Source organism: Plutella xylostella, chromosome 7 (assembly GCF_932276165.1).
Source record: "Plutella xylostella chromosome 7, ilPluXylo3.1, whole genome shotgun sequence".
In the NCBI taxonomy this organism is placed as follows: Eukaryota; Metazoa; Arthropoda; class Insecta; order Lepidoptera; family Plutellidae; genus Plutella; species Plutella xylostella.
This window is the reverse complement of record NC_063987.1, coordinates 2,805,189-2,826,727: the sequence shown is the minus strand read 5'-3', so window position 1 is coordinate 2,826,727 and position 21,539 is coordinate 2,805,189. Positions and strand designations below refer to the sequence as shown.

General features: G+C 36.3%; 1 protein-coding gene and 5 non-coding genes across 6 annotated transcripts; 2 read left to right on the top strand and 4 right to left on the bottom strand.

Moving 5' to 3' along the window:
- Window positions 1-2,555: 2,555 nt before the first annotated feature.
- Window positions 2,556-3,557, bottom strand: LOC105387617 (3-oxoacyl-[acyl-carrier-protein] reductase FabG). Its single transcript, XM_011558369.3, has one exon. The coding sequence runs from the start codon at window positions 3,450-3,452 to the stop codon at window positions 2,697-2,699; it is 756 nt and encodes a 251-aa protein (XP_011556671.3). The 5' UTR covers window positions 3,453-3,557; the 3' UTR covers window positions 2,556-2,696.
- A 5,963-nt stretch (window positions 3,558-9,520) lies between these two features.
- Window positions 9,521-9,592, bottom strand: Trnaa-ugc. Its single transcript has one exon. It is a non-coding gene; the product is annotated as a tRNA-Ala (tRNA).
- A 2,296-nt stretch (window positions 9,593-11,888) lies between these two features.
- On the bottom strand, window positions 11,889-11,960 carry Trnaa-ugc. The gene has a single exon. It is a non-coding gene; the product is annotated as a tRNA-Ala (tRNA).
- A 1,390-nt stretch (window positions 11,961-13,350) lies between these two features.
- Window positions 13,351-13,422, bottom strand: Trnaa-ugc. Its single transcript has one exon. It is a non-coding gene; the product is annotated as a tRNA-Ala (tRNA).
- Window positions 13,423-14,446: 1,024 nt separating this feature from the next.
- Window positions 14,447-14,518, top strand: Trnaa-ugc. The gene has a single exon. It is a non-coding gene; the product is annotated as a tRNA-Ala (tRNA).
- Window positions 14,519-16,445: 1,927 nt separating this feature from the next.
- Trnaa-ugc lies at window positions 16,446-16,517 on the top strand. The gene has a single exon. It is a non-coding gene; the product is annotated as a tRNA-Ala (tRNA).
- Window positions 16,518-21,539: the final 5,022 nt, after the last annotated feature.

The following is a 21,539-nucleotide window of genomic DNA, read 5'->3' as shown; positions in this document are numbered from 1 at the left end:
AAATTATTGTATTGCTATCCCTTTTTTATCATATTATGTATAGGAATAATGGGCGTATAAACAAACTTTTTTATTTGTTATCCAATTATATTATATAAATTTTATTTGTTTTACACTTAAATAATTTAATATACTGATAGCAAAATATAACCAAAAATGTAACTCCTTCTATTTTTTTCGAATTTCATACGCCCCTTTGCCATGGCGTAATTTTACGGATGTTCTCAATTTAAGAGAGATGATACGCCTATAAAAAAATAACAATCTATTTAAGGAACTATTAAATACCTACATAGTAAAGCTATAAAAAACACAGAATAATTTATTAGAAACAATAAGAGTACAAAATAAAACAAGAATGACTGTTAAAACAAAATTTACTCTTAATTAAGTGAATATAAACTCAAAAAACTCCTTAAAGAAATGACAGAGGGCTGAGGCTGGAACTTCGCAGAATGCAGGGGCTTTCCTTGATGAACTCTTTCTTCAAAAAGAAGCCCCAAAGAAGGTGGACCTGGTGCAAGTCGGACTCTGTCACGAAAAATTAAATCGATTTCATCATCATGACTGATAAAGAGGCACATATTCAGATATATCTCAGAGATCAATCGGTTTAATCACCGTATACTCAGAGGAACTCTGAATATCGACCTAAAACTTGAAGAACGGCGACTGATGAAGTCCACCCTCTGACCAACTATGCGCCAGACTACTGCAACGACGTGATCAATGCAATACAGAATGATGGGACTAGGTTCTGTGCAATGTAACACACGGGAAGGAAGTCTAAGCTTTCAGGGGGAACTCTTGGACTTACGGAGACCAAACGGCTTGTGCTGGACCATTCCGTCAGAACTAGAGGCTCTCATCAAACTAATACGCAAGGCTATTTTCATCGTGACCTCCAGTGGTTTAACACACTCCAGATTGAAGAAGCTATTAAACAAAACCGGGGATCGAATGTCTTTGCCAGGCGACTTGAAGGGACCCTAACGAAAAAATTTACAACCAGCCATAGAATCTAAGCCGGAGATACTCGCAGCGATCAAGGACTTATATGCACGATTGTACGCTTCACATGCGCAACAGCCAGAACCCCAGATGTGTAGGTCTATTGTTTTTCAAGAAAGGAAACAAATTTGCACTTAAAAACCTATAGACTGATCACACTCTTGACCACGTGAATAAGATGTTTATGTACATTTATAACATGTTTATGTACATTCATCACGAGACTTGATTTGATGAATTTCAGCCGCTGGAGCATGCCGAATTTCGTGGGGGTTATAGCACCGTAGACCACATACACACAGTTCGGCAGATTATACAGAAGAAGGAAGAATATAATCGGCCTCTGTGCCTAGCTTTCGTAGACTACGAAAATTTTGACTCCGTCGAGATCTGGGCTGTTATGGCATCCTTGCAGATATGTCCAATAGATTGACGATACATCGAGGCGCTGAAATGCCTAATGACACTGAAACGATTACTGTCCAAGTTTAGAACCAGCCACAAGATCTATCCATAGGCAAAGGGGCGTGAGGGAAGAGGACGTAATTTCTCCGATACTGTTCCGTGATGCATTGGAAGATGTATTAAAACTCTGGACTGGAAAGGACTAGGCATCAATATCAACAGTGAAAGCATATTGTCATTTTATTTTGTTAACAATATGCACATACGTCTATATGACATGGCGATAATTATTTGAATGCGCCCCACTGATGCTTATACGCCGTCTATACGCCTCTCTGACATGGCGAAATTATTGAAATGCGTCTTACTGATGTTTATACGCCGTCTATACGCCTTTTTGACACGACACAAAATTATTGATACATCGTATACGCCTTTATGTTATTTATTAATATCTCAAAATCTAGTTTACTGAAAATTTCAAAAAAATTACAGAACGTGTATTACTAGTATAGGAATCGATTGGCATGAAAAACGCGAAATCGATTTTTTGCGCTTACGCCCCTCTGGCATGAAGTCCGCGATTGTATAAATTTAATAATAAATAAGCAATATTTAAATAATAAGTACCCTTTTTACCTGTAACTTTTAACCTGTACTTTTTCCAACTGGGATTTCTTGTTTATTAAAAGACTAAACACTAGGTACAATCAGGTTTTAAATAAAAATGCACAAGGTTTGTAATAGTGCCTTCTATGTTTAAAAAAAAAAATAAGCTGTTATAATACGTACGTCCCTTTTCATATGCATTTCATCGATTTCATAATTTCTTGGTTAAATAAAGGTTTAATTTTGCATTTCAAACTTTATTTTAAAATATTCCTTCCTATTAGAGACCATTTCTACGAATGTCAAAACTCTTATTACATAAATTGGAATAAGGTTAGATTTTGTTTGTTTCATGTGTTATTTGATGAAACGCTCAATATTTTTAGATATAGATAAGGCGACGTCAAAACGAAGTAAATTGTAAATCTTTGTCAAGCCAAGTTCAACATAGAGGGCTAGAATTAAATTTAATATTATTATGTTCAAAATTTGCTTCGTTGTAACTACCGTTCGAAAAGAAAAAAAATAAGTATTTTTTTTACTGATTATTTTTTATTTGATTTTATTTTAACTAAACATCCTACATATAAAATAATAAATGAGATACTCAACAACAACTTTTTTTACACAACAATAAAAGCTTGACTGGCGATGTAAATTCTTAACCAATATTACTTCAGCAAACTACCGCCGTCTATGACGTAGCATGTTCCAGTTATACTCTTGGCTTTGTCACTTGCCAGAAACTCTATCAAGGCAGCCACCTCATCGCCTTCCACCTGTTTCTTTAGTGGTGTATTACCGAGGACATTCTTCACAAACATCTCTAGCTGGTCCTCATTCAAACCAATATTCTTCAACAGATTCGTCTTCACCAAACCAGGATTTATCGAATTCACTCTAACGCCATCTGGTGCCAATTCCAACGCAACACATTTGGTGAAATGATCGAGCGCCGCTTTCGATATGTTATAGGCTAGTGTTGACGTATTGGGTTTAGAGCCGGCAATACAAGATATATTCACAATGCAGCCCTTGCTGGTAATCAGATGAGGCACGGCTAATTTAGTCAAATGATAAACAGCTCTTATGTTTGTTGACATTACCGTGTCGTATGTTTCCATTGTCGAGGACTTGATGCCGCCCATTCCTATCACTCCGGCGTTGTTTATCAACACATCCAGCTTCCCAAAGTGTTCAACTGTTTCCCTTATGATCCTCTCGTTGTCTAGTTCTTCAGTGACGTCAGCCGTGAGAGTCAAAGGAGCTGTTCCACTAGATTTTTCACAGTAAAGAGCTATTCTTCTCAGATTAGTAGGGTTTCTCGCAACAAGAACCAATTTAGCTGATAGTTTGGAGAAGTAGATGGCTGTAGCTGCGCCGATCCCGGAGCTGGCCCCGGTAATAATTATGACTTTTCCTTCCATGATGGTTTGTTTTTGCCTTGCGATCAGCTGTTTATTTTATCTTGCGTTCAGCGAATCGTCGCGTCGCGTCGGCGCTCTTGGTCACTGGCAGTGCCAGTGTTGCCGGACTAACTTAACGAATTCTACCGTAGGTCTTTAAATGGGAGACAAATGATGATGGGCACAAATATAAGGAAGCTGGGACCAGCACCAATAGAAATGAGTGATACGTCGTTGAAAAGGTATTTTTTGCAGAATATGAATAACGGAAGCGCTAGTCTTGATTTACTGTCCAATTAGAATAATCGTACCTTGAAAGTTTTTATATTTTATTTCTGTAATTTTAATGTTTTTGTTATTTTTCACATTCATTTTTAATTTTTATAACAAAATGATCATATTTCATATAATATTATATTTGTTTATTATATCAGTAAATAAAACCAGGTGAAAGTAATATCTCCAATTTCAATAATACGTGTTTACGTGTATTACGCTCTAACTGTCATCAGGAGAGAGAGTGCAATGCCATAGAAAAATACTTCCTTCCGACGAATATATTTCAAAATGGACAACTTATACGGATTTGTCGTCATAATACTTTTTTGCTCACTTGAAAAGAGCTATCCAACGATGTATGTCTGATCTTTATTGGACATAGGTCCCAAAACGCCCATTGTCATTTCTGATGTTATTTTCTAAGGTTAAATTGCCTCCTATATAAAGCCTTAGCAAACGTTACCACACAAAAAAATATTGCATTACAAATAAAACCTTATACAATCTTGAAGTACCTACTTAAGTACCTAATTCTCCGCTCCAATTGTTCACCAACCCGCACTAGGCCAGCGTGGTGGAATAGGCCTAAAACCCTTCCTTCATTGGAAGGAGACTCGAGCCCCAGCAGTGGGGACGTGATAGGTTGTGATTGTGATGATGATGATGACCTAATTCTGAATTTACTTCTGTTTTTTAATGAAATCAGTAATAGCTAAGTACCTACCTAATCAATTTAAGTCTAAAGTAGTAGCTGAAAAACTAATGGATGATACAAATATTATGTTAATTAATAATACTAATTTATTTTTTATTTAAAAAAAGTTTGAACTAACTATAATTATGTTATTTTAATTTTATTTAGGTAAACTAATTGTTCTTTTGGATTTTTTTGTCAAACAAACTCCTAAAATATCGTTTAACTCGTTTGTCGAACTATAATGAGTTATTCGAGGTATCAAATCTACAAAAGTAAAAATTATTATGACTTATGACATTACAACGTTAATTCTACCTTAGATTTGTTGATTTGTTAGAATGACTACTATAAGGGTATCTTTTTTTGTTTCTGGCCACACAGCTTTATTCATTTGTGTGGCGAAGCTGGGTTCCGCTCATCTGGCATAATCTTTATTGACCAAAACTCATTTCGCATAACTCGTATGGTCTAAACTTTTTTGACCGAACCATCACTTTGCCAAGACTTATGTGGCATAAGGCTCGTTTCGTCTAAAACTCTTTAGGCACAATCTTTAAACACCTAAGTTTCGTTTGCTCAAATTTATGTTCGTCTATACCTATGTATAATCTTGTTTCTCCTAATGTTATATTAAATAAATAATATATTAAGTATGTAGTAAATGTACAAATTGTGGTATTTTTCTCCTACATCCCGAAAATCACGATATTGTATGATCAAAAAATCGAAAGTTAACGACCAATATAATTATTACAAACCCCATGAGATCGAAACCTAAAAATAGGTGCGACGACGAGCAAAGCGAGGAGGAGCGTGTTAGGTGCACATGTTCATCAAAACCAAAGCGGAGCGCAGCGAAGCGGAGCGGAGCGTTTTCTAAACAGCGGAAACAATACAAGGCACCAGTTTGCGCAATGTAGGGAGACGCTCCGTCAAAGTTAAAGCCAAACGAATATTATTACTTTGTATAAACCTATGCCATAGCATTATTAGGCTATTCAAGATTTGGCCATACCATTATTAGGCTAAACAATGTTATGCGAAATAACTTTTTACTAAACGAGATTTATGCCATACGATTTTCGGCGTAACGAGACTTTGACCAAACGTTACTATGCAATACGAGATTAGGCAAAAAAATCTTATGCCAAAAAAGGTAGAACCGGCGAAGCTCGGCACGTGACCACGCCGCCACCGCCGCCGCCGTTGCTTGTTCACGTAATCGCCACAGGAGGCGCCACTAAACATCATAACTAAATCAAGTTCATTTAGTCAGCATAGGCAGTTTCATTTGCTGACGTTTTGACGAATGCCAAATTTCAAACACAAATGGTTGAAACTGTCTTTTTTAATATTAAGTATATTTACCATTTCATTAATTTAAGTATAGTAAGTAGTTACTATTAACTACTAGCATCTCCATTAACAATAGGTACTTACTCAAATACCTATGACAATATCTTAGAGAGAGGTGGGTAGGTCGGTAGGTGCACCTGTGTTATGTGTACATGTTGACCCAATGTACCGACTAGTACCTACCTACCTTATAGGGGGTTTTCGAACATAATATTCTATCTACTTAATCCAAAACCCGCCGAGAACAAACATTGGTATCGTATAGGAAATATTCATGTTATTAAGCACCTAACTAGGTAAGTAGCATAGCACCCATATTTTTTTGAAAAACACAAGAAATAATAATAAAAAAGTAGGTATAGTTAGGTAAGTAATTTGATCTTGGACGACCCGAATTATTTAACTATAGTCTATGCTTTTATGTAAGTAAGTAAGTATATATTTATGTTATTTATGAATTATTATCAGTAAGCCTGTATGATATTTTATACCTCTAGATTGGCCATATTCTGAACTGGTGAAAGAAGGTACTTAAAGTCTATCTGAAATACCTGGACTTCAAACTTAGCAGTAGGTACTCGTAACTTTAAGAGGGCTATGCCGTATCTTCCTCTTTTCATATTAAAATATCATCGAAGTAGCCATATTTACTAGAAAACAACTGTAACAGTCGTGTGTTGTCTCAAAGACACGACCGATCTTAGAGACTACTCGTACAAACTCATAGGGATATTAAAATTGCTGCTCGAATATCATCCGTATTCCCATAGAGACAAGCAAATGCAGTAAAACATTCGCAGACTAAGAACATACGGTTATGATATGATTTACGGAAAGTTGGCGATTTATCTAATATACGTGATCACGTTCACAAAGGAAATTGTTTAGTTGAGATATGATACAAATAAATAGAATATTTGAAATTCTTCCTGGGATTTCGTATGCGTTCCTTGTTTTTGTGAGCCCAAGCACGTTTATAGTACAGTATAGTAACTTACTTACTGCAAATGAAAAGAGTAGGTAACTTAAAGTATTTAAGTACTTACAGTTATTTTTGTGATCATTTCACCATTGACTAACGGACATCAATAAAAAAAACTACCTAACTATCAGAGTATTTTCCCGTAGTTAAGTTTTTTTTCATATTTAGGTAGGTAGGTACTTAATTTCTTTCCTAAAAATAACTAATAAAGGATTATAAAAAATCCAACCGTTCACAAAAGATGAGCTGTTGATGAGACACGATGTATCAATAAAATAAGCATTCATATATTTTTTTTAATTTAAAGTACCATCAGCGAACGGTAAGATTTAATTTGATGCCTACTTTACATTGTACTTATGCATTAATTTAGTAGTAGACTCCTACAAACAATAACAATGCTAAGGGAAATCGTGACCAGTAAATACCTATCCGAATAGAAATAAAAGATACTTAACTAACTAGAGGAAAACCGTGAGATTATCAGTAATAGTAATATATCACGCTGGCTAAACATTTCTGGGGCACTATCCGTCCTAGCCTTAGATTTACATATAAAACATGCCAATATATCAATTCGGCCACGAATGCAATTTGTGAATGTTTCCCATAAATAACCATTTTCTGTTTGACACATGGCGACCCTTTGCCTGGCAACACCGCCGCCGGTCGTGTTTTCCCGCCACTTCTTGACAGATGCGTTTCGAAATTCGAAAAACCGGAAGTATTTTTCTTCCCGCGCAAATCAACCATGAAATTCAATTGGGCGAAAATAAATTTTGTCACGTACCTATAAAATACGACACAGTTAGTCACATTTTACGGCGACTGATGGAGATGCCGTGGTTTTAGTTTTCTACGTTTTTAATTTTAATTTGTTAAAGGTACTTTATTGTTTAATATTTGTTCCATGGCAAGAAAAAAAACATCTGATTCTTCACAGATTGCTAGAATTCGTCTTGTCCAGATTGACAGCAGAAGGTTTCCCCGAAGCACATAGATTTTCACGGTAGTTATCATTAAAGATTCAGTTTTATGTGCCAGTGCGAGCTATGGTACCATTACTGCGATACATAGGCTGGATCCACTGATCTATCGACCAATATTACGATTGCCAAGTAATGGTGTATATGTTATTATGTTTAGACTTTTTGTATTAAAACTTTCACAATTCTTTTCACTTATGTAGGTATATGGCTAAAAATACACTGACGAGTACCTAATTAAAAAGTTCCCTTACAAAATGTTGACACCAAATGAACTAAATTTTTTCGAACATTTAATTTAGAATTTGATCAAAATATTTATACGTTTTTAGTTTGTAATATTCTGATGCGCCGTTAAAAAATAACCTTCAGTGCCAATTTCTCCATTGTCGGATATCTAAACGTCAGGGATTGATTTATAAATTAAACGTCATCTCCATATAAAATTCATGACAGATGTATCAAAAGTAAACCACTATATACTGCCTGGTTATGCTCTAACCGAGAATGGAGAAATTGGCACTCAATATTGGAGACAGCGGCAGCGTCATTACGCTAGCCTTTTCCGTTTAGGCCCGGGTCTCCCATTTACGCCGTAGATCGCGTCCAGCGTCACGCCGTAGGCCGCGTCATGATGCTCACTATAGAAATGTACTGATGCGGTCTCCCTCACACGCCGACGTTGGCGCGTAGACATAATGAGCATTGTGACGCGGCCTACGGCGGTGACACTTGACGCGACCTACGGAGTAAATAGGAGACCCGGGCCTTAGGAGCTATTGTCACTGGAACTTTTTAATTGCTACTTGGTCACAGGAGTTCTGCTTGGCGCATTATTTCGCGCCTATTCGGTATTTAATAGGGTTGAATCCCTCATTTGAGGCGTGGAAGTATTTTTATGGTCCTGCAAGAATGTCATCAAGAGGTCCAGGGCAGAATTCTGGCGCTCCCTCTGACATGGATATGATTTAGTGCACTTGTTGTGCATAAATTTATCGTGACTCCATTATTTTGATATGGAATATTCTATTGCAGGCTGGTTTCATCGAAGGTAAATATCATTGTTGGTAACTAAGTATACTTAAAAAGTACTTGCCTAGTTACTTGGTAAGTAAATTAATATTACCGTCACTCGTGCTTTTAGACTTACCCCCTTATTCATAGAGAAGTTACAGAACGTTTTAACTAATAAACTGTTTTGTCCCTCTCTGTCAAAGAACAAATTGTTCTTTGTCGGAGAGGGACAAAACAGTTTATTAGTTAAAACGTATTGTAACTTTTCTATGAATAAGGGGGTTACTCTCCAATACTAGTTAAAACTAAAGAGGCTTTTCTTCGACTCTAATAAAGAAATAGCGTAAGAAAATAAACGAATCTCATCAAAATCTTAGTAAGTAGATAGGACTTAGAACATGATGTTTGTAATTAAGAATGAGAGCGAGAATTCTTCTCAATTTCACCGCGATCCAATAAAGAAATGCAAATGAGGTGCGACCAAGAGTTATAGCGACGAAGTGTCTAGAGATGTACTGTGCTGATGTCGATACTTATATAGGAAGTTAGGATATAGAATGTGTTCCAACAGAGGTCTTTAAAACATTTTTACAGGACCATAATTATGAGTATGGCACTTAAAAAATAGCAGCTCAATACATATTTCTAACATTTCTCAGATTAATAATTAATATATCGACTATAAAAGTAGGTTTTATGATGTCTTGCAATTATAACAAAGGCCAAATGCGTGTTGGATATATTCCATTGCCAGGCAGGCAGTTATAATAAAAGTTGGAGATGCCGGGGATTGAACCCGGGGCCTTTCACATGCAAAGCGAACGCTCTACCACTGAGCTACATCCCCTATGATAGGTTATACGAATACAATAATAATTTTATTGGATAAAATACCTAATTAGTAAGTAAAATAGTAATTTCATAATAATATTCTTCTAATAGACAATACATAAAACAACAGCTGATTAAATAATAGACATACTATGCATAATAGGCACGCTTGCCATGTGCATTCAGATTACCTTAGCGATGGACTTCAGTTAGCTCGAAGTTATCGATATAAGTCGAACATGTGTCTATTCCGACCGAGTTACCCTCCCCCTCCCTAATCTCTCACCCTGGCCTCTCGATTGTAAAAAAGTTTTTATTGCTAATTCCCTGCCGGCCAACTCGAAGCAAAAATTATTGTACTCTGGCCAAATTTTCTTTGCTTTCTTTTTTTCAAACCTATTTACGGGAGATCTGCTAAATTTTGAAATTTAAAAAAAAAAAAAAAAAACACGCACTCACGCCTTGTACTAATGTACTCCCTTGCGGGGTAGGCAGAGGTGCATTGCTGCACCCACTTTTCGCCAGAGTGTTATGTTAGTCCCAATGTAATAGGGGGCGGGCCTATTGCCATTTGCCATGAAATTTAATTAACTTCATATCTAAAATAATTAATTAGAATTTTATTAACTTCATATCTAAATATTTTTTCAGCGAGCAACAAAATAATAATTGGAGGTTTTTTAAAGTCATAACTTCTGGACGAAATTTAATTCTTGGGTTTTTTCTTCTTTCATAAGCGCCAACAAGTAGGTTTAAGTATTTCCAGCCAGCATTTATTTAGCTTTACGATGTCGTAGAAATTGTCAATCTGCGTGTAAATGAACTTGCCATTGTTTTACTACTTGTAGTGTTCTAGAACACCGTGGAACATTCTGGAATGACTGTTTGATTACGAATCGCGGTGTTTCGGCGGCCATAGACGTAAAGTTGATTTGATGTAGTTTTTATTCGTGTTTGCTTTCAGTTTTATTTTATTTTGTGGACGTGGCGTGAATTTATTATGCCAGTGACAACACACTGGCTATTTTATAATTTTAAATTACTTATAATTAATTATTAGTATTAAAATAGATATACTATTAAATAATTATAAGTATTAAAATAGATAGACCTAGGTTATAGCGGACTTTTTTAATTAAAATTTTATATGCTGTCTCCGGCATCGCATCGTAGCACCCATACGGATAAACCGATTTTGGTTAAGTGTAAAAAATATCTTAGGTAACACTTTCATTTTTCTCAAGTCAACTTTAAAATAAGACAGACCACTGGTTGTCTATGATCGTGTAACATCGTGCTGTAACATACACTATATTATAGTCCTACAGTTATAGAGAATCCAAGTAGTACAAAAATCGATAAGATTAGGAGGAGACAGACATTTTAAAGATGTATTTATTTATTTAACTCTTTATTGCACAGAAGTAGAATATAAATGTACAAAATTTTGGCTTAGTGCTAAAAGCGTTTTCTACCAACGAACCTACTTAATTTAATCCGTAGTCCATACCCACCTACAATCCCTGAGCCCGCGTTTTAGTTGAATTAGATTTGCTATTTTTATGGTACCTACTTTATGTCCCAATTTCTTTATCCACTCCAGAAATTATTATGATATTACAGGTTGCCTGGAAGACATCGCCTATTGTGCTTACTCTTACTTAAATTTGTAACTCAATTTATGTTGTGTTTTTTTAAAGAAATTTATATTGAATTGTTTGCACTTACAGGCAAAAAAATTGGAAAACTTATCATTTACAGGGCAAGACATTATACCCACCGACAGGAAGCGCACCACTGATAAAATTCCAACCCCTCAAGTGTTTAGGAAACCTAAGTTAGTAATCCAGTTTCCCATACCTTTTTTTATCCTTCGACGTAACTGCACTCTCATAAAATTATCTATATAAAAAGCTTTCTCCTCCCTTCTTTATCCTAACAACAATGGGAAGGGAACCCGGGTCCCCAATAGACGATAATAAACTCGACTTTCATTGATTTATCTGCTACTATCCGCACGACATATTTGAATTTTTCACGTGGACCCTTACGTTATTTTAGGGTTGCCAGTATAAGTTTAAATTTGCGGTTTGAGTGCATTTTATGAATGGTCTTATATAGTGTATTAAGCATTTGTATATTTACATTAACACGATTAATTGTTACAGCCCCGTTCTAATAAGTGTAAGTAAGTCGAAGACAAGACATAGTGAACAACAAATATCTACTAAACAACAGCTGCTGCTTTTTAGGCTTGATGACTGTATAGTAGAACTATTTTTAGTAAAAAAAAATACTTAAATCAAAAAGTTTGGAGATGCCGGGGATTGAACCCGGGGCCTTTCACATGCAAAGCGAACGCTCTACCACTGAGCTACATCCCCTGATAGGTTACACGAATAAAATAATAAATTTTATTGAAGATATTTATTTTGTTCTAATAGATAGAACTTAATACATCAGCTGATTAAACATTATAATGTATGTAGGTACCAATGAAAACGGAAAAAGTTATTTAACTAACTTTTTCCGATTACTTAGGATTAGGAGTAATACGCCTTATGCAACATTAAAGCACATTTATCAGAGCATCAGGATATTATAAACAAAAACGATAATTATTTTGTTAAAATTTTCAATTAAATCTTTGAAAAAATTGGGATTGTTTGGTGTCGGAATTTTGTGAGTGGAACTTTTTCATTGCCCGTGAGTGTAATTTCTCCACAATGCGAAAGTCAACTTCTGCAATAGAAAATTTTGCAAAAATATGCTTGTTTGTAGACCTGTTTACAGTCTTGCTTTTATGCTTTTGTTATTTCTAACTACGAAAGGAATTATTTCCAAATATTTCGGTTGAATCGAATTACACCAATAAAAATATATGCTTCTTTCACAGGTCTTGAACCCGGTAAACTCTGTGCTAATAATCTAACAATCCGGTACACCTATAGTTGTACCCCGCAAATAATTGCGCAAACCATCCTCTCCTTAGCTGTTCTTAAAGCGCTCAGTTTTCAGGGTGTCTTTTTATTACCCTCCACTTTACCCCCTAGAAGGGGGGTGGGGGGAGCCTAGCATGCCTGTCACGTAGTGAGGACGTGACGCGTAGGCTCCGCGTTTCACGTAGGCCGATGAACTTTCAGCCTGCTGTTGCCCACCGTTGGAATTAGAAGCTTGTTGGTTTTTCGGGCGCGAATTTGTGTCCTGAAAAATAAGGTTGGTGGCAAAATAAGGCTTACCTAACTTTGGGAGTTAGTCCAGAGGTCATCCAGCAAGCCACTGACACAAAACACAACTTCGGGTGCCTTTTACAATGTCCAAAAATAAGCTTAGCCTTAAATATAAATTCATACACACTTTAGGATGCCTTTTACTTTAGGTATAGCATAACGTGCCAAAAATAAACTAGTCTGTAAATTCCAACCGATCATGATAGTGTTTAAATTAGCCCATAAGATCGCTTGTACGGGAAAGGGGGGTTATACCTACCTCTATGGGATCCCATACGAGGAACGCATAGTAAGTGGAACATTAGGAGGTTCATGGGAGGCAGGTGAGAGGAATAGGTGGATGTTGACTGATGGGTCAGGGTGGAAAGCAGAGGGTGTTATACGTTTTACGTTTGTCCCTGTGTAGGTCTGAAGAGTAGCGTATATTAGAAACGAAAGTGTTTTTGTTTTATTTGTTACAAAACTTTATTGACTTATCTGTTTAATTTTTATAAGTGACCTAATTTATGTATTAAGTTACAAAGGATACTTATATCAAAAAGTTTGGAGATGCCGGGGATTGAACCCGGGGCCTTTCACATGCAAAGCGAACGCTCTACCACTGAGCTACATCCCCTGATGACTAACATAACTAGACCTACGAATGTGTGTTGCACAAACTCTTATTGTTTAATCAATTTACTTTACCTTTTGTTCCATCAATTCATCACATCTGTTCAAATAACGAATAATTTTACAAGGTTGGCCTGATAATATAATATTAACCAAATACAATAGGATAATCAATCACTCTACCTAGTCTATTATAATTATATTATAGATATTATAGAGTAATTTGTAAAAATTGACGTTCATCAGAAAATTTTATATTTGTACGATGAATAAAAAATTTTGACTTTGACTTTGACTTTTTGACTTATACTATTTTGCTTTTTGGTGCTTTTTGGTGGAGGCGGACCTGCGCGAGCTACAAGCCGTAGACTGGCGGGAGACTGCACTGGACCGTCAGAAGTGGCGATCTCTTGAATAGGAGGCCAAGACTCACTTTGGGTCGCTGAGCCAGCGGAGTAAGTAAGTAAGTATTTTGCTTTTTGCGACAAGATTTTAGTAATAAACGATACCAGCTGCTACATACCATAATAATGGGCAAAGTGGAAGGAAAGAGAAGGCCTGGAAGGAGAAAATTGACGTGGCTGTGCAACATCAAAGAGTGGACCGGTGTAAAAACCGTGGAAGAATTATTTAAAACAGCCAGGAATAGAGAGCGCTGCAAAGAGCTGACTGCCAACCTTCAATGATGGAGAGGCACTATAAGAAGAAGACAAGATTTTAAGTCATTGTAATTTCCCCGCTATTTTTTATCGCATATTTGTGCGCACCGACATTTGAACTCATACAGTAGTGAATAATTATATTGACAGTCTATTGGAGGTCTAGTGCATAATAGTAAGTACCTATATAATAAAAAACTACACATAAACGATAAACCGATGATTAGCACTGACAAATGTTAAACAATCGATAAAACTGACTGTTTTTATTTAATCAGCTGTGTCTAATTCAATAAATACTTAGGTGTAGTAAAGTGTTTTTTTCTATGAATATCAATACGTTTATAATTATAGGTTTAAAGATCAACAGGGGATGTAGCTCAGTGGTAGAGCGTTCGCTTTGCATGTGAAAGGCCCCGGGTTCAATCCCCGGCATCTCCAGGCATTCTTTTAAAGCTGCTATTTTATAGCACCTATACTAAATTATACCAATAATTTTGCCGGCTCATGTCCCGAACACTCTGTATAATTATGTAGATGTAGATATTATTTAAGTACTTAGGTACTTAATAAATAACAAACAATAAAAAAAGTGAATTCAAAGCTTAACTTTTATACACTTGTATCGACAGACAAATTTTATTAACGAGAGTGGAAGCTAAACGAAATAAAGTCTATTGCGTCCAAAACTATCAACAAACTTTTATTATCCGTGGACAGTGGTCTGTTTTTTCTTTCAAAGATATTAAAAAAACGTCACCATAAGTGCGATTCTATTGCGAAGAGACAACACGTGTGAGCTGTTGTGCGGACATCGTTGGATGAGGCCAGGTAAAGAGCGACTTTTATAGGAAACTAGCTGTTCCCGCGCGCTTCGCTTCGCCTTAAAAAGTTTTCCCGTGGGATTTCCGGGATAAAAAGTAGCCAATGTTCTTTCCCAGGGTCTAGACCATATGTATACCAAATTTCATTCAAATCCGTTCAGTAGTTTTGGCCTGAAAGAGTTACAGACAGACAGACAGACACAGTTACTGAAACGAAAATGAAACGAAATATTCTTTATTGGACGTAAGATTTTACAATTATTTGTCCATTGTCATAATATAATATTACTCTACCACCATTTCCCAAATGCCTCGTCATTATAAGGAAGAAAGAAATGGCGAAACCAACTAAGGGACCGTCTCCACACGTGAGGACATACTATCGTCATGCCACGCATTTCTATAATATACTAGCTGTTCCCGCGAGCTTCGCTTCGCCTTAAAAAGTTTTCCCGTGGGAATTCCGGGATAAAAAGTAGCCTATGTTCTTTCCCAGGGTCTAGACCGTATGTATACCAAATTTCATTCAAATCCATTCAGTAGTTTTGGCGTGAAAGAGTAACAGACAGACAGACAGACAGACAGACAGACAGACAGACACAGTTACTTTCGCATTTATAATATTAGTTAGGATTAGGATTAGGATTATTAAAAACTCACGAAAGGTGTCTCCACACACGTGTTTATTCATCGCACTGTTTTATACTTACCAAACACAAATGTTTTCACAAATAAATTTACGTGTAGTCCTTTGCAAAATTGTATGCAAATTACTTTGAACGTGAATTGAGAGTTTCAATTTGAGACAACTAGCTCTAATAAAAGTTGAAAAAAAATGGTAACCGAGGCGATACTAAGTACCTAATATAGATTTTTCCACATCTTCAATATTAGATGGATCTTATAAGTACCCGCTAGTTCCGTGGCCCAACATTTCTACAACTAAAGACAGGGGCGTGTGGCAGCGGTCATTCAGTCTGTCCGTGACTGACAAACATAAATCATAATACTAATCCTACTTTATATATCGTGAGCTTCTTAGTAAGATTGCCTTGTTTTTTTACCCCCTTCCGTTGGTGTAATAATAAAAGCAGTTGGTCTAGGAGCGCAAGGGCTTGTTCTTTGTTTGATATTGTTTAAAAAATAATTCCAAAAGTTGTAGTATGATGTTGAAAAGTTGTAGTAGTTGTCAGTATCATGACTTGTGTGCCCCAGCAGGGCTGGCACTCTGTTGTTATTTTCATAAATAAATGGTAATACCTTGACCTTTGAGTTTGAGTAAATTCTTGGACGGTTACAAACCTGTTAGATCCACACTGAATACATTCAGTGTGGATAAAACAGCCGCATTAAACCCCGACATCCTTCTCCTTCCATTAGATACCTTTAAGTATAAATAGTGCAAGACACCTATTTATACAAATTTATACCATAAAAGTCCTTGAGGTTACCTAACAAAGTTGACAGAATTGTTACTATTTGAATAGCTGGCGTTAGTAGTTATTTAATAAAAACAATTTATATTTCTACTGTAATAGATATCAGGGGATGTAGCTCAGTGGTAGAGCGTTCGCTTTGCATGTGAAAGGCCCCGGGTTCAATCCCCGGCATCTCCAAATTTTTACCGCAAGACAGGAAAGTATTTATTTCGTGGCACCCTGTATTGATGCCAATGCACTTCGGCTTAATTATTTTAGATATTCTGTAAAGAAATTTACAGTTACTTAATTGGACAAAAGTAAGTCAGCGACGCAAATTACATGTTCGAGAGTATTCGAGACGAACAAAAAACAAAGTAAAAATTCCGCCAAACCTTCAAAATCCGCAATCCTCAGAAAAATCCTGCACAAACAATACAATAAGACTCCAATCATCAATTGGCATCTTCGTCAAAAGCTGCTTAATAAGTTTCTGCTTACTTCTCCATCATCAGATCGCTTTTTACCATCTCTCGACTCGACTTTGTTAACCATTGCCAATCGAAAATCTCCCTTCAACCTTCAGCATTAACTCCCAAATCCCTACGTCAAAAATACCTGTCAATTCTTTAAAATTCTTCAAAGGATCCTGCATCGTAAAGTTAGGGAGGTAAGGATGGTTTTAGTGTGCAGGGTGGCACTTCAAAGACCGAGCGGTGACGAGTGAAGGGACTACTTCTTGCCGTTAGTTTGTACTCACTTATTTTGTCCATACTAAGACAATGTATGCGACGAATTCACCGCCGCGTGTAAAAACGAACCCATCTTCGGTGTAGGGTTACCCCACTGCGAATTTCTGGTAACATTTTTATGAAAGAGGTGTTTGCCTATTGGACAGCTGATATATCTTCGCAGATAGATACATAGATAGATTTTACCACCCAAGACCAGAGTGAAATATTTTATTTTTATTATTTTAAACAAATATCTGTCATAATAATGTCCCGTCAAAGAATAAAACCCGGGACCTTCGGGGTAGCAGTCAGGGTATCTAAACCTACACCATTCGGTCGTCAGAGGTATAATATGATAAAAATAAGAATAGAAAACCGAATTTTAAGCAACTTTTCAGCTTACTAACTGAATAAGCTAGTTAGCTACAATCTTAATTTTCAGTTGTTTTCCCAACTGATTACCTGAAGTTGAACAGAACTTATCTAAATACTTATAATTAATTATGCTGCTCTGTAATAACCTGATTTGTTGATTAGATCTTTAGATTTGTTCTCTATGAATATTATGTGACATCTGACAAGTGACAACCCTAAGTTATCTATACACACACGCTTACAACACGAACGTAACCCTCCATGTGTGTAGTTTATTGTTTTAAACACATCTTGACGCCTCCAAATGAAACCGAAGGCATTCATTTATTATGTTTTATTATTATGTATCATATTGCGCTATCATCGCTCGCCTTGGGAGTGCCATTTTTAATAACTTGCCTTAAGTTATGTCCTTATTATGTGAAAATATAGTTTGGTGGCCAGTCTATAAGGTATCACCTCTCCGTCAGTTCTTGTTGTTTATGAGGTTATCTACTCACTGGAGTGAACTCAAAGTTTGTTTACTAGTTACTTTCGTTTTATGCAGACTATATAATATATAGGTACCTACGTTTGGTACTAAAATCTATATTTTATCCATTGACTTATATATTACTAGCGTAAGGACAGGCCCAACCGCACTAGAAAATGACACCCTCGCGTTGGCCCTAAAATCTCATAAATCTGTCATAATTTCTATGAATTAGGGCCAGCGCGCGGGTGCCATTTTTTTTTGACAAAACGTTCTGACGGGCGTATCCTTCCTTTTGAAATCATTGATTTTATCTCAGATGATAAATTGACAGATGCTGAAAGGTTCATCAACAGTCGATCCACGATCCCATCCCACGAACAGGTAGTCCGCCAATAGAACGTTTCATGCGACCATCGACTGTTAATGAACCGTTCGGAATCTATTAATTAGTATCTGAGATAGGTTTACAAAATAACTAAATTGAGGTTTTTTTTAGACTTTTTATAAAAATCAACAGCTCCTAGATTCTAGACTCGTCGCCAACAACACCCGCGGACAAACAACGCAATAAATCATAAGACGAATATAAAATCACGTTATACCGTATAAGGCCGCGTCCACATACTGCCGCCGCCTTTTCCCGAGCCTGCCTTTATCTCCACAATCTCCACGATAAGAGGTGTATTAAATCAAACGACATCACTTTTTCCAGCTCTATTCTTATTCATTGAAGCTTTAAATTTAGCGGAAAAAGCGTCCGCAAGTGGGGGGCTGACATAAACCGTCGATAGCAAAAACGTAGCATTCCAGTACTTAACTAAAGGCTGGTAAAAACGGGATTGCCTCGGATTGAGTAAGATTCTGCTGTTCGATGTATGGGAAGGTTACTCTAGCTTGAAAAAAAAAACCACTGAATTTACCTAATACTAATTTTCCATGGTATAATGCTGTAAGTATGTACGACACGTTCGATGCAACAGTATTGATTCATGGTTAGCGAGGCTGTATCGTTTTGGGCAACCTAGAGTGACCCCGGTGCAGTTAATTCTAGATCGCTATGCGGTGATACGGGCCGAATTTAGCAAGCGCTCGCGAACGTTAGGGTTTTTGTCCGCACATACCTACTTCTGGTCGAAAACAGTACCCTCCTCGCGGTAGTCGGGTAAAAACAAAGCTCGAAAGATTTGATAGAGATCTGTTGTGCTAACAGTTGTAAGTATAGTGAGGTGCAGAAACGATTGGAGTAAATACTGTCAGTGTGTATAAGAAACAAGAAGTGTATTAATATTGATAAGTGCTAATAACTCACTGCCGTTGTTGGTTGGTACAAATAGGACAGACACTGACAGACTGGAATATGGAATTATTAAAGTTTTACTACAATCTTTTGCTGACGAGTTTAAAAAGCCAAGTAGCCTAGATATACTTTATAGCTTATAATGTAAAAAATATATAAAACTCACACGGATGTTGAAGTAATATTTAACATTGATTGAACTATTAATTTAATCTCTTAAACTAGTTAAATAGAGTGGACATTTAAAATTAAAATCAACCAAAGCTCTAATCAATAACTGGGATGGCATAAATAGCGAAATAATCTTGCGAGCAATTTAAGTAAATACTGACAACTAAAATTAAATATTTAAATGAATAAATATTATAAGTTATGTAACGGAACGGAATAGAGTGAAATGAGCTCAGTTTTCAGCGAAGGGGCGGGGGCTTTTGTACTTACCTCACTGTATTTAAGTTAATAAGTAAGTATTTTAAGGCCCTGTTTCACAATGTCTGGTTAGTGGCTACCTGTGAGGTAAAGTACATGTTGTCACTGTCAAAAAAATAATAACAGAGAGTGACAGCATATATTTTATCTTACAGGTAGCCGCTAACCAGACATTGTGGAACAGGGCCTTAATGGAATAAGTGACAGGTAGGTATAATTACAAGTACATAGCTACATACGTACACGTACAGGCATGAACAGTATGATCACCTACACCGGGAACTGAAAATCTTTTTTTTACACTTAATAACCTTTTGGACAGTTTGGTATTTTTGCAGTGCACAACTGCTAATTGTCAAGTCACTTTCAAAATTAAATTATACTTAACTCGATATGGCTATTTTAAAGCAAACATGTTTGGTCTTGGTACCTATATTCTCGAATATTACAACATCATTTACCTAATATAAGGGTTTATTACTGAATTAATCTACATAATTGCTAATATAACTATGTATATATTTGTAACTTTCACCTCTGCATTGGTAGAGGCTTACGTAGAACAACTGGTAGGGACTTATGTACTTGGCTTACCTAGAACAACTGGACTAGGGTAGGTAGTCTAGGTAGGGTAGGTAACCCTAGTCCAGTTGTTCTAGGTAAGCCGCTGAAACATAAAAGCCAAGCATTTTGTTCACCAACAAACAATGAAAATCTAAGCGACCATCTTATACGCATTTCTGCACCCTGAAACCTTGAATCAGCGTCCAGTTTGGCACATTTAATGTTCTCGAAGATTCCCATCGACAATCCTCAATGAACTCCGCTCAGCCGTATCATAGATCTCGGCGACTCGTCAAAGAACCACCGACAACGACAAAACGCAAAAACGAAACGCAATTATTTAACTCAATACGCAATTTACTGTCATTGTTCTCGAGAAATCGCCAATTATATACAATTACTCGTATATGACATTGTTCCTTCTATACAATGAGCCCGCAAGAATCGGATTCCGCTCGATCGATACTCGAATCGATTCGAGACTGGATCATTCGAATACGCGGCGTGCCGATACATCGGTGCCTTTTGTTTCCGAGAAAAAAATCGAACAATGAAATGTAATGCGTAGAAAATATTATGTAAGAATGTTTAGTTCTTGCTGCGGCCAAGTGTGAAGAATTGACTGGATATTTTTTCTGGTGGTGTGTTTTGGTTTTTGAAGATGTCAAGATGATGGGTTACGGTGTCATAAACTCATAACATAAAGTTATAAATTTAATTTCATCAGTAACGCTTGTCAGGGTAAAAATACGAAAGTAAGTACCTATATACCTACGGTCTTGCTTCAGTTTTCCCTTCACCGGTGATGTCATTTCATAAACCATTATTTTTAATACTTTATTTTGGGTAATATTTATTTTTGATTTGTCAGAAATGTAACAAAGAACAAATGTTTTTTTATAAATTATTATACTTATTAAAGTGGTTTGAGATCCTTTCCGCGACACCCCATACAAAAAAATATACGCAACCCTGGAAACAGCTAAAATATAGATTAATTTCCCTCATAGTACATCGTGGTCTCTTTCCCCTACCTAAATGACATTAAAATGTGGTTGCATGAGGACATAAGATTGTCTCACGTGTCACTGTTTTCAATAAAAAATCAAACTATACCGACATACTCGTAAATACTCATTTTACAAATACACTTGCTACAAATTAGCCCTTCCTTTTAAAACTAAAATAACGTCTACATTTAAAGTTCGAAATAAATTTAACGGTTTTTGTTCGAGTAAAGCTTATTACGGTTTCATTTATGAAATAATAATAATAAATCTGCCACCATTACGTCAGTTTTTTACTAATCGTGGCCCTTTCAGCTGTCATTTAAAAAGAAGGTTATA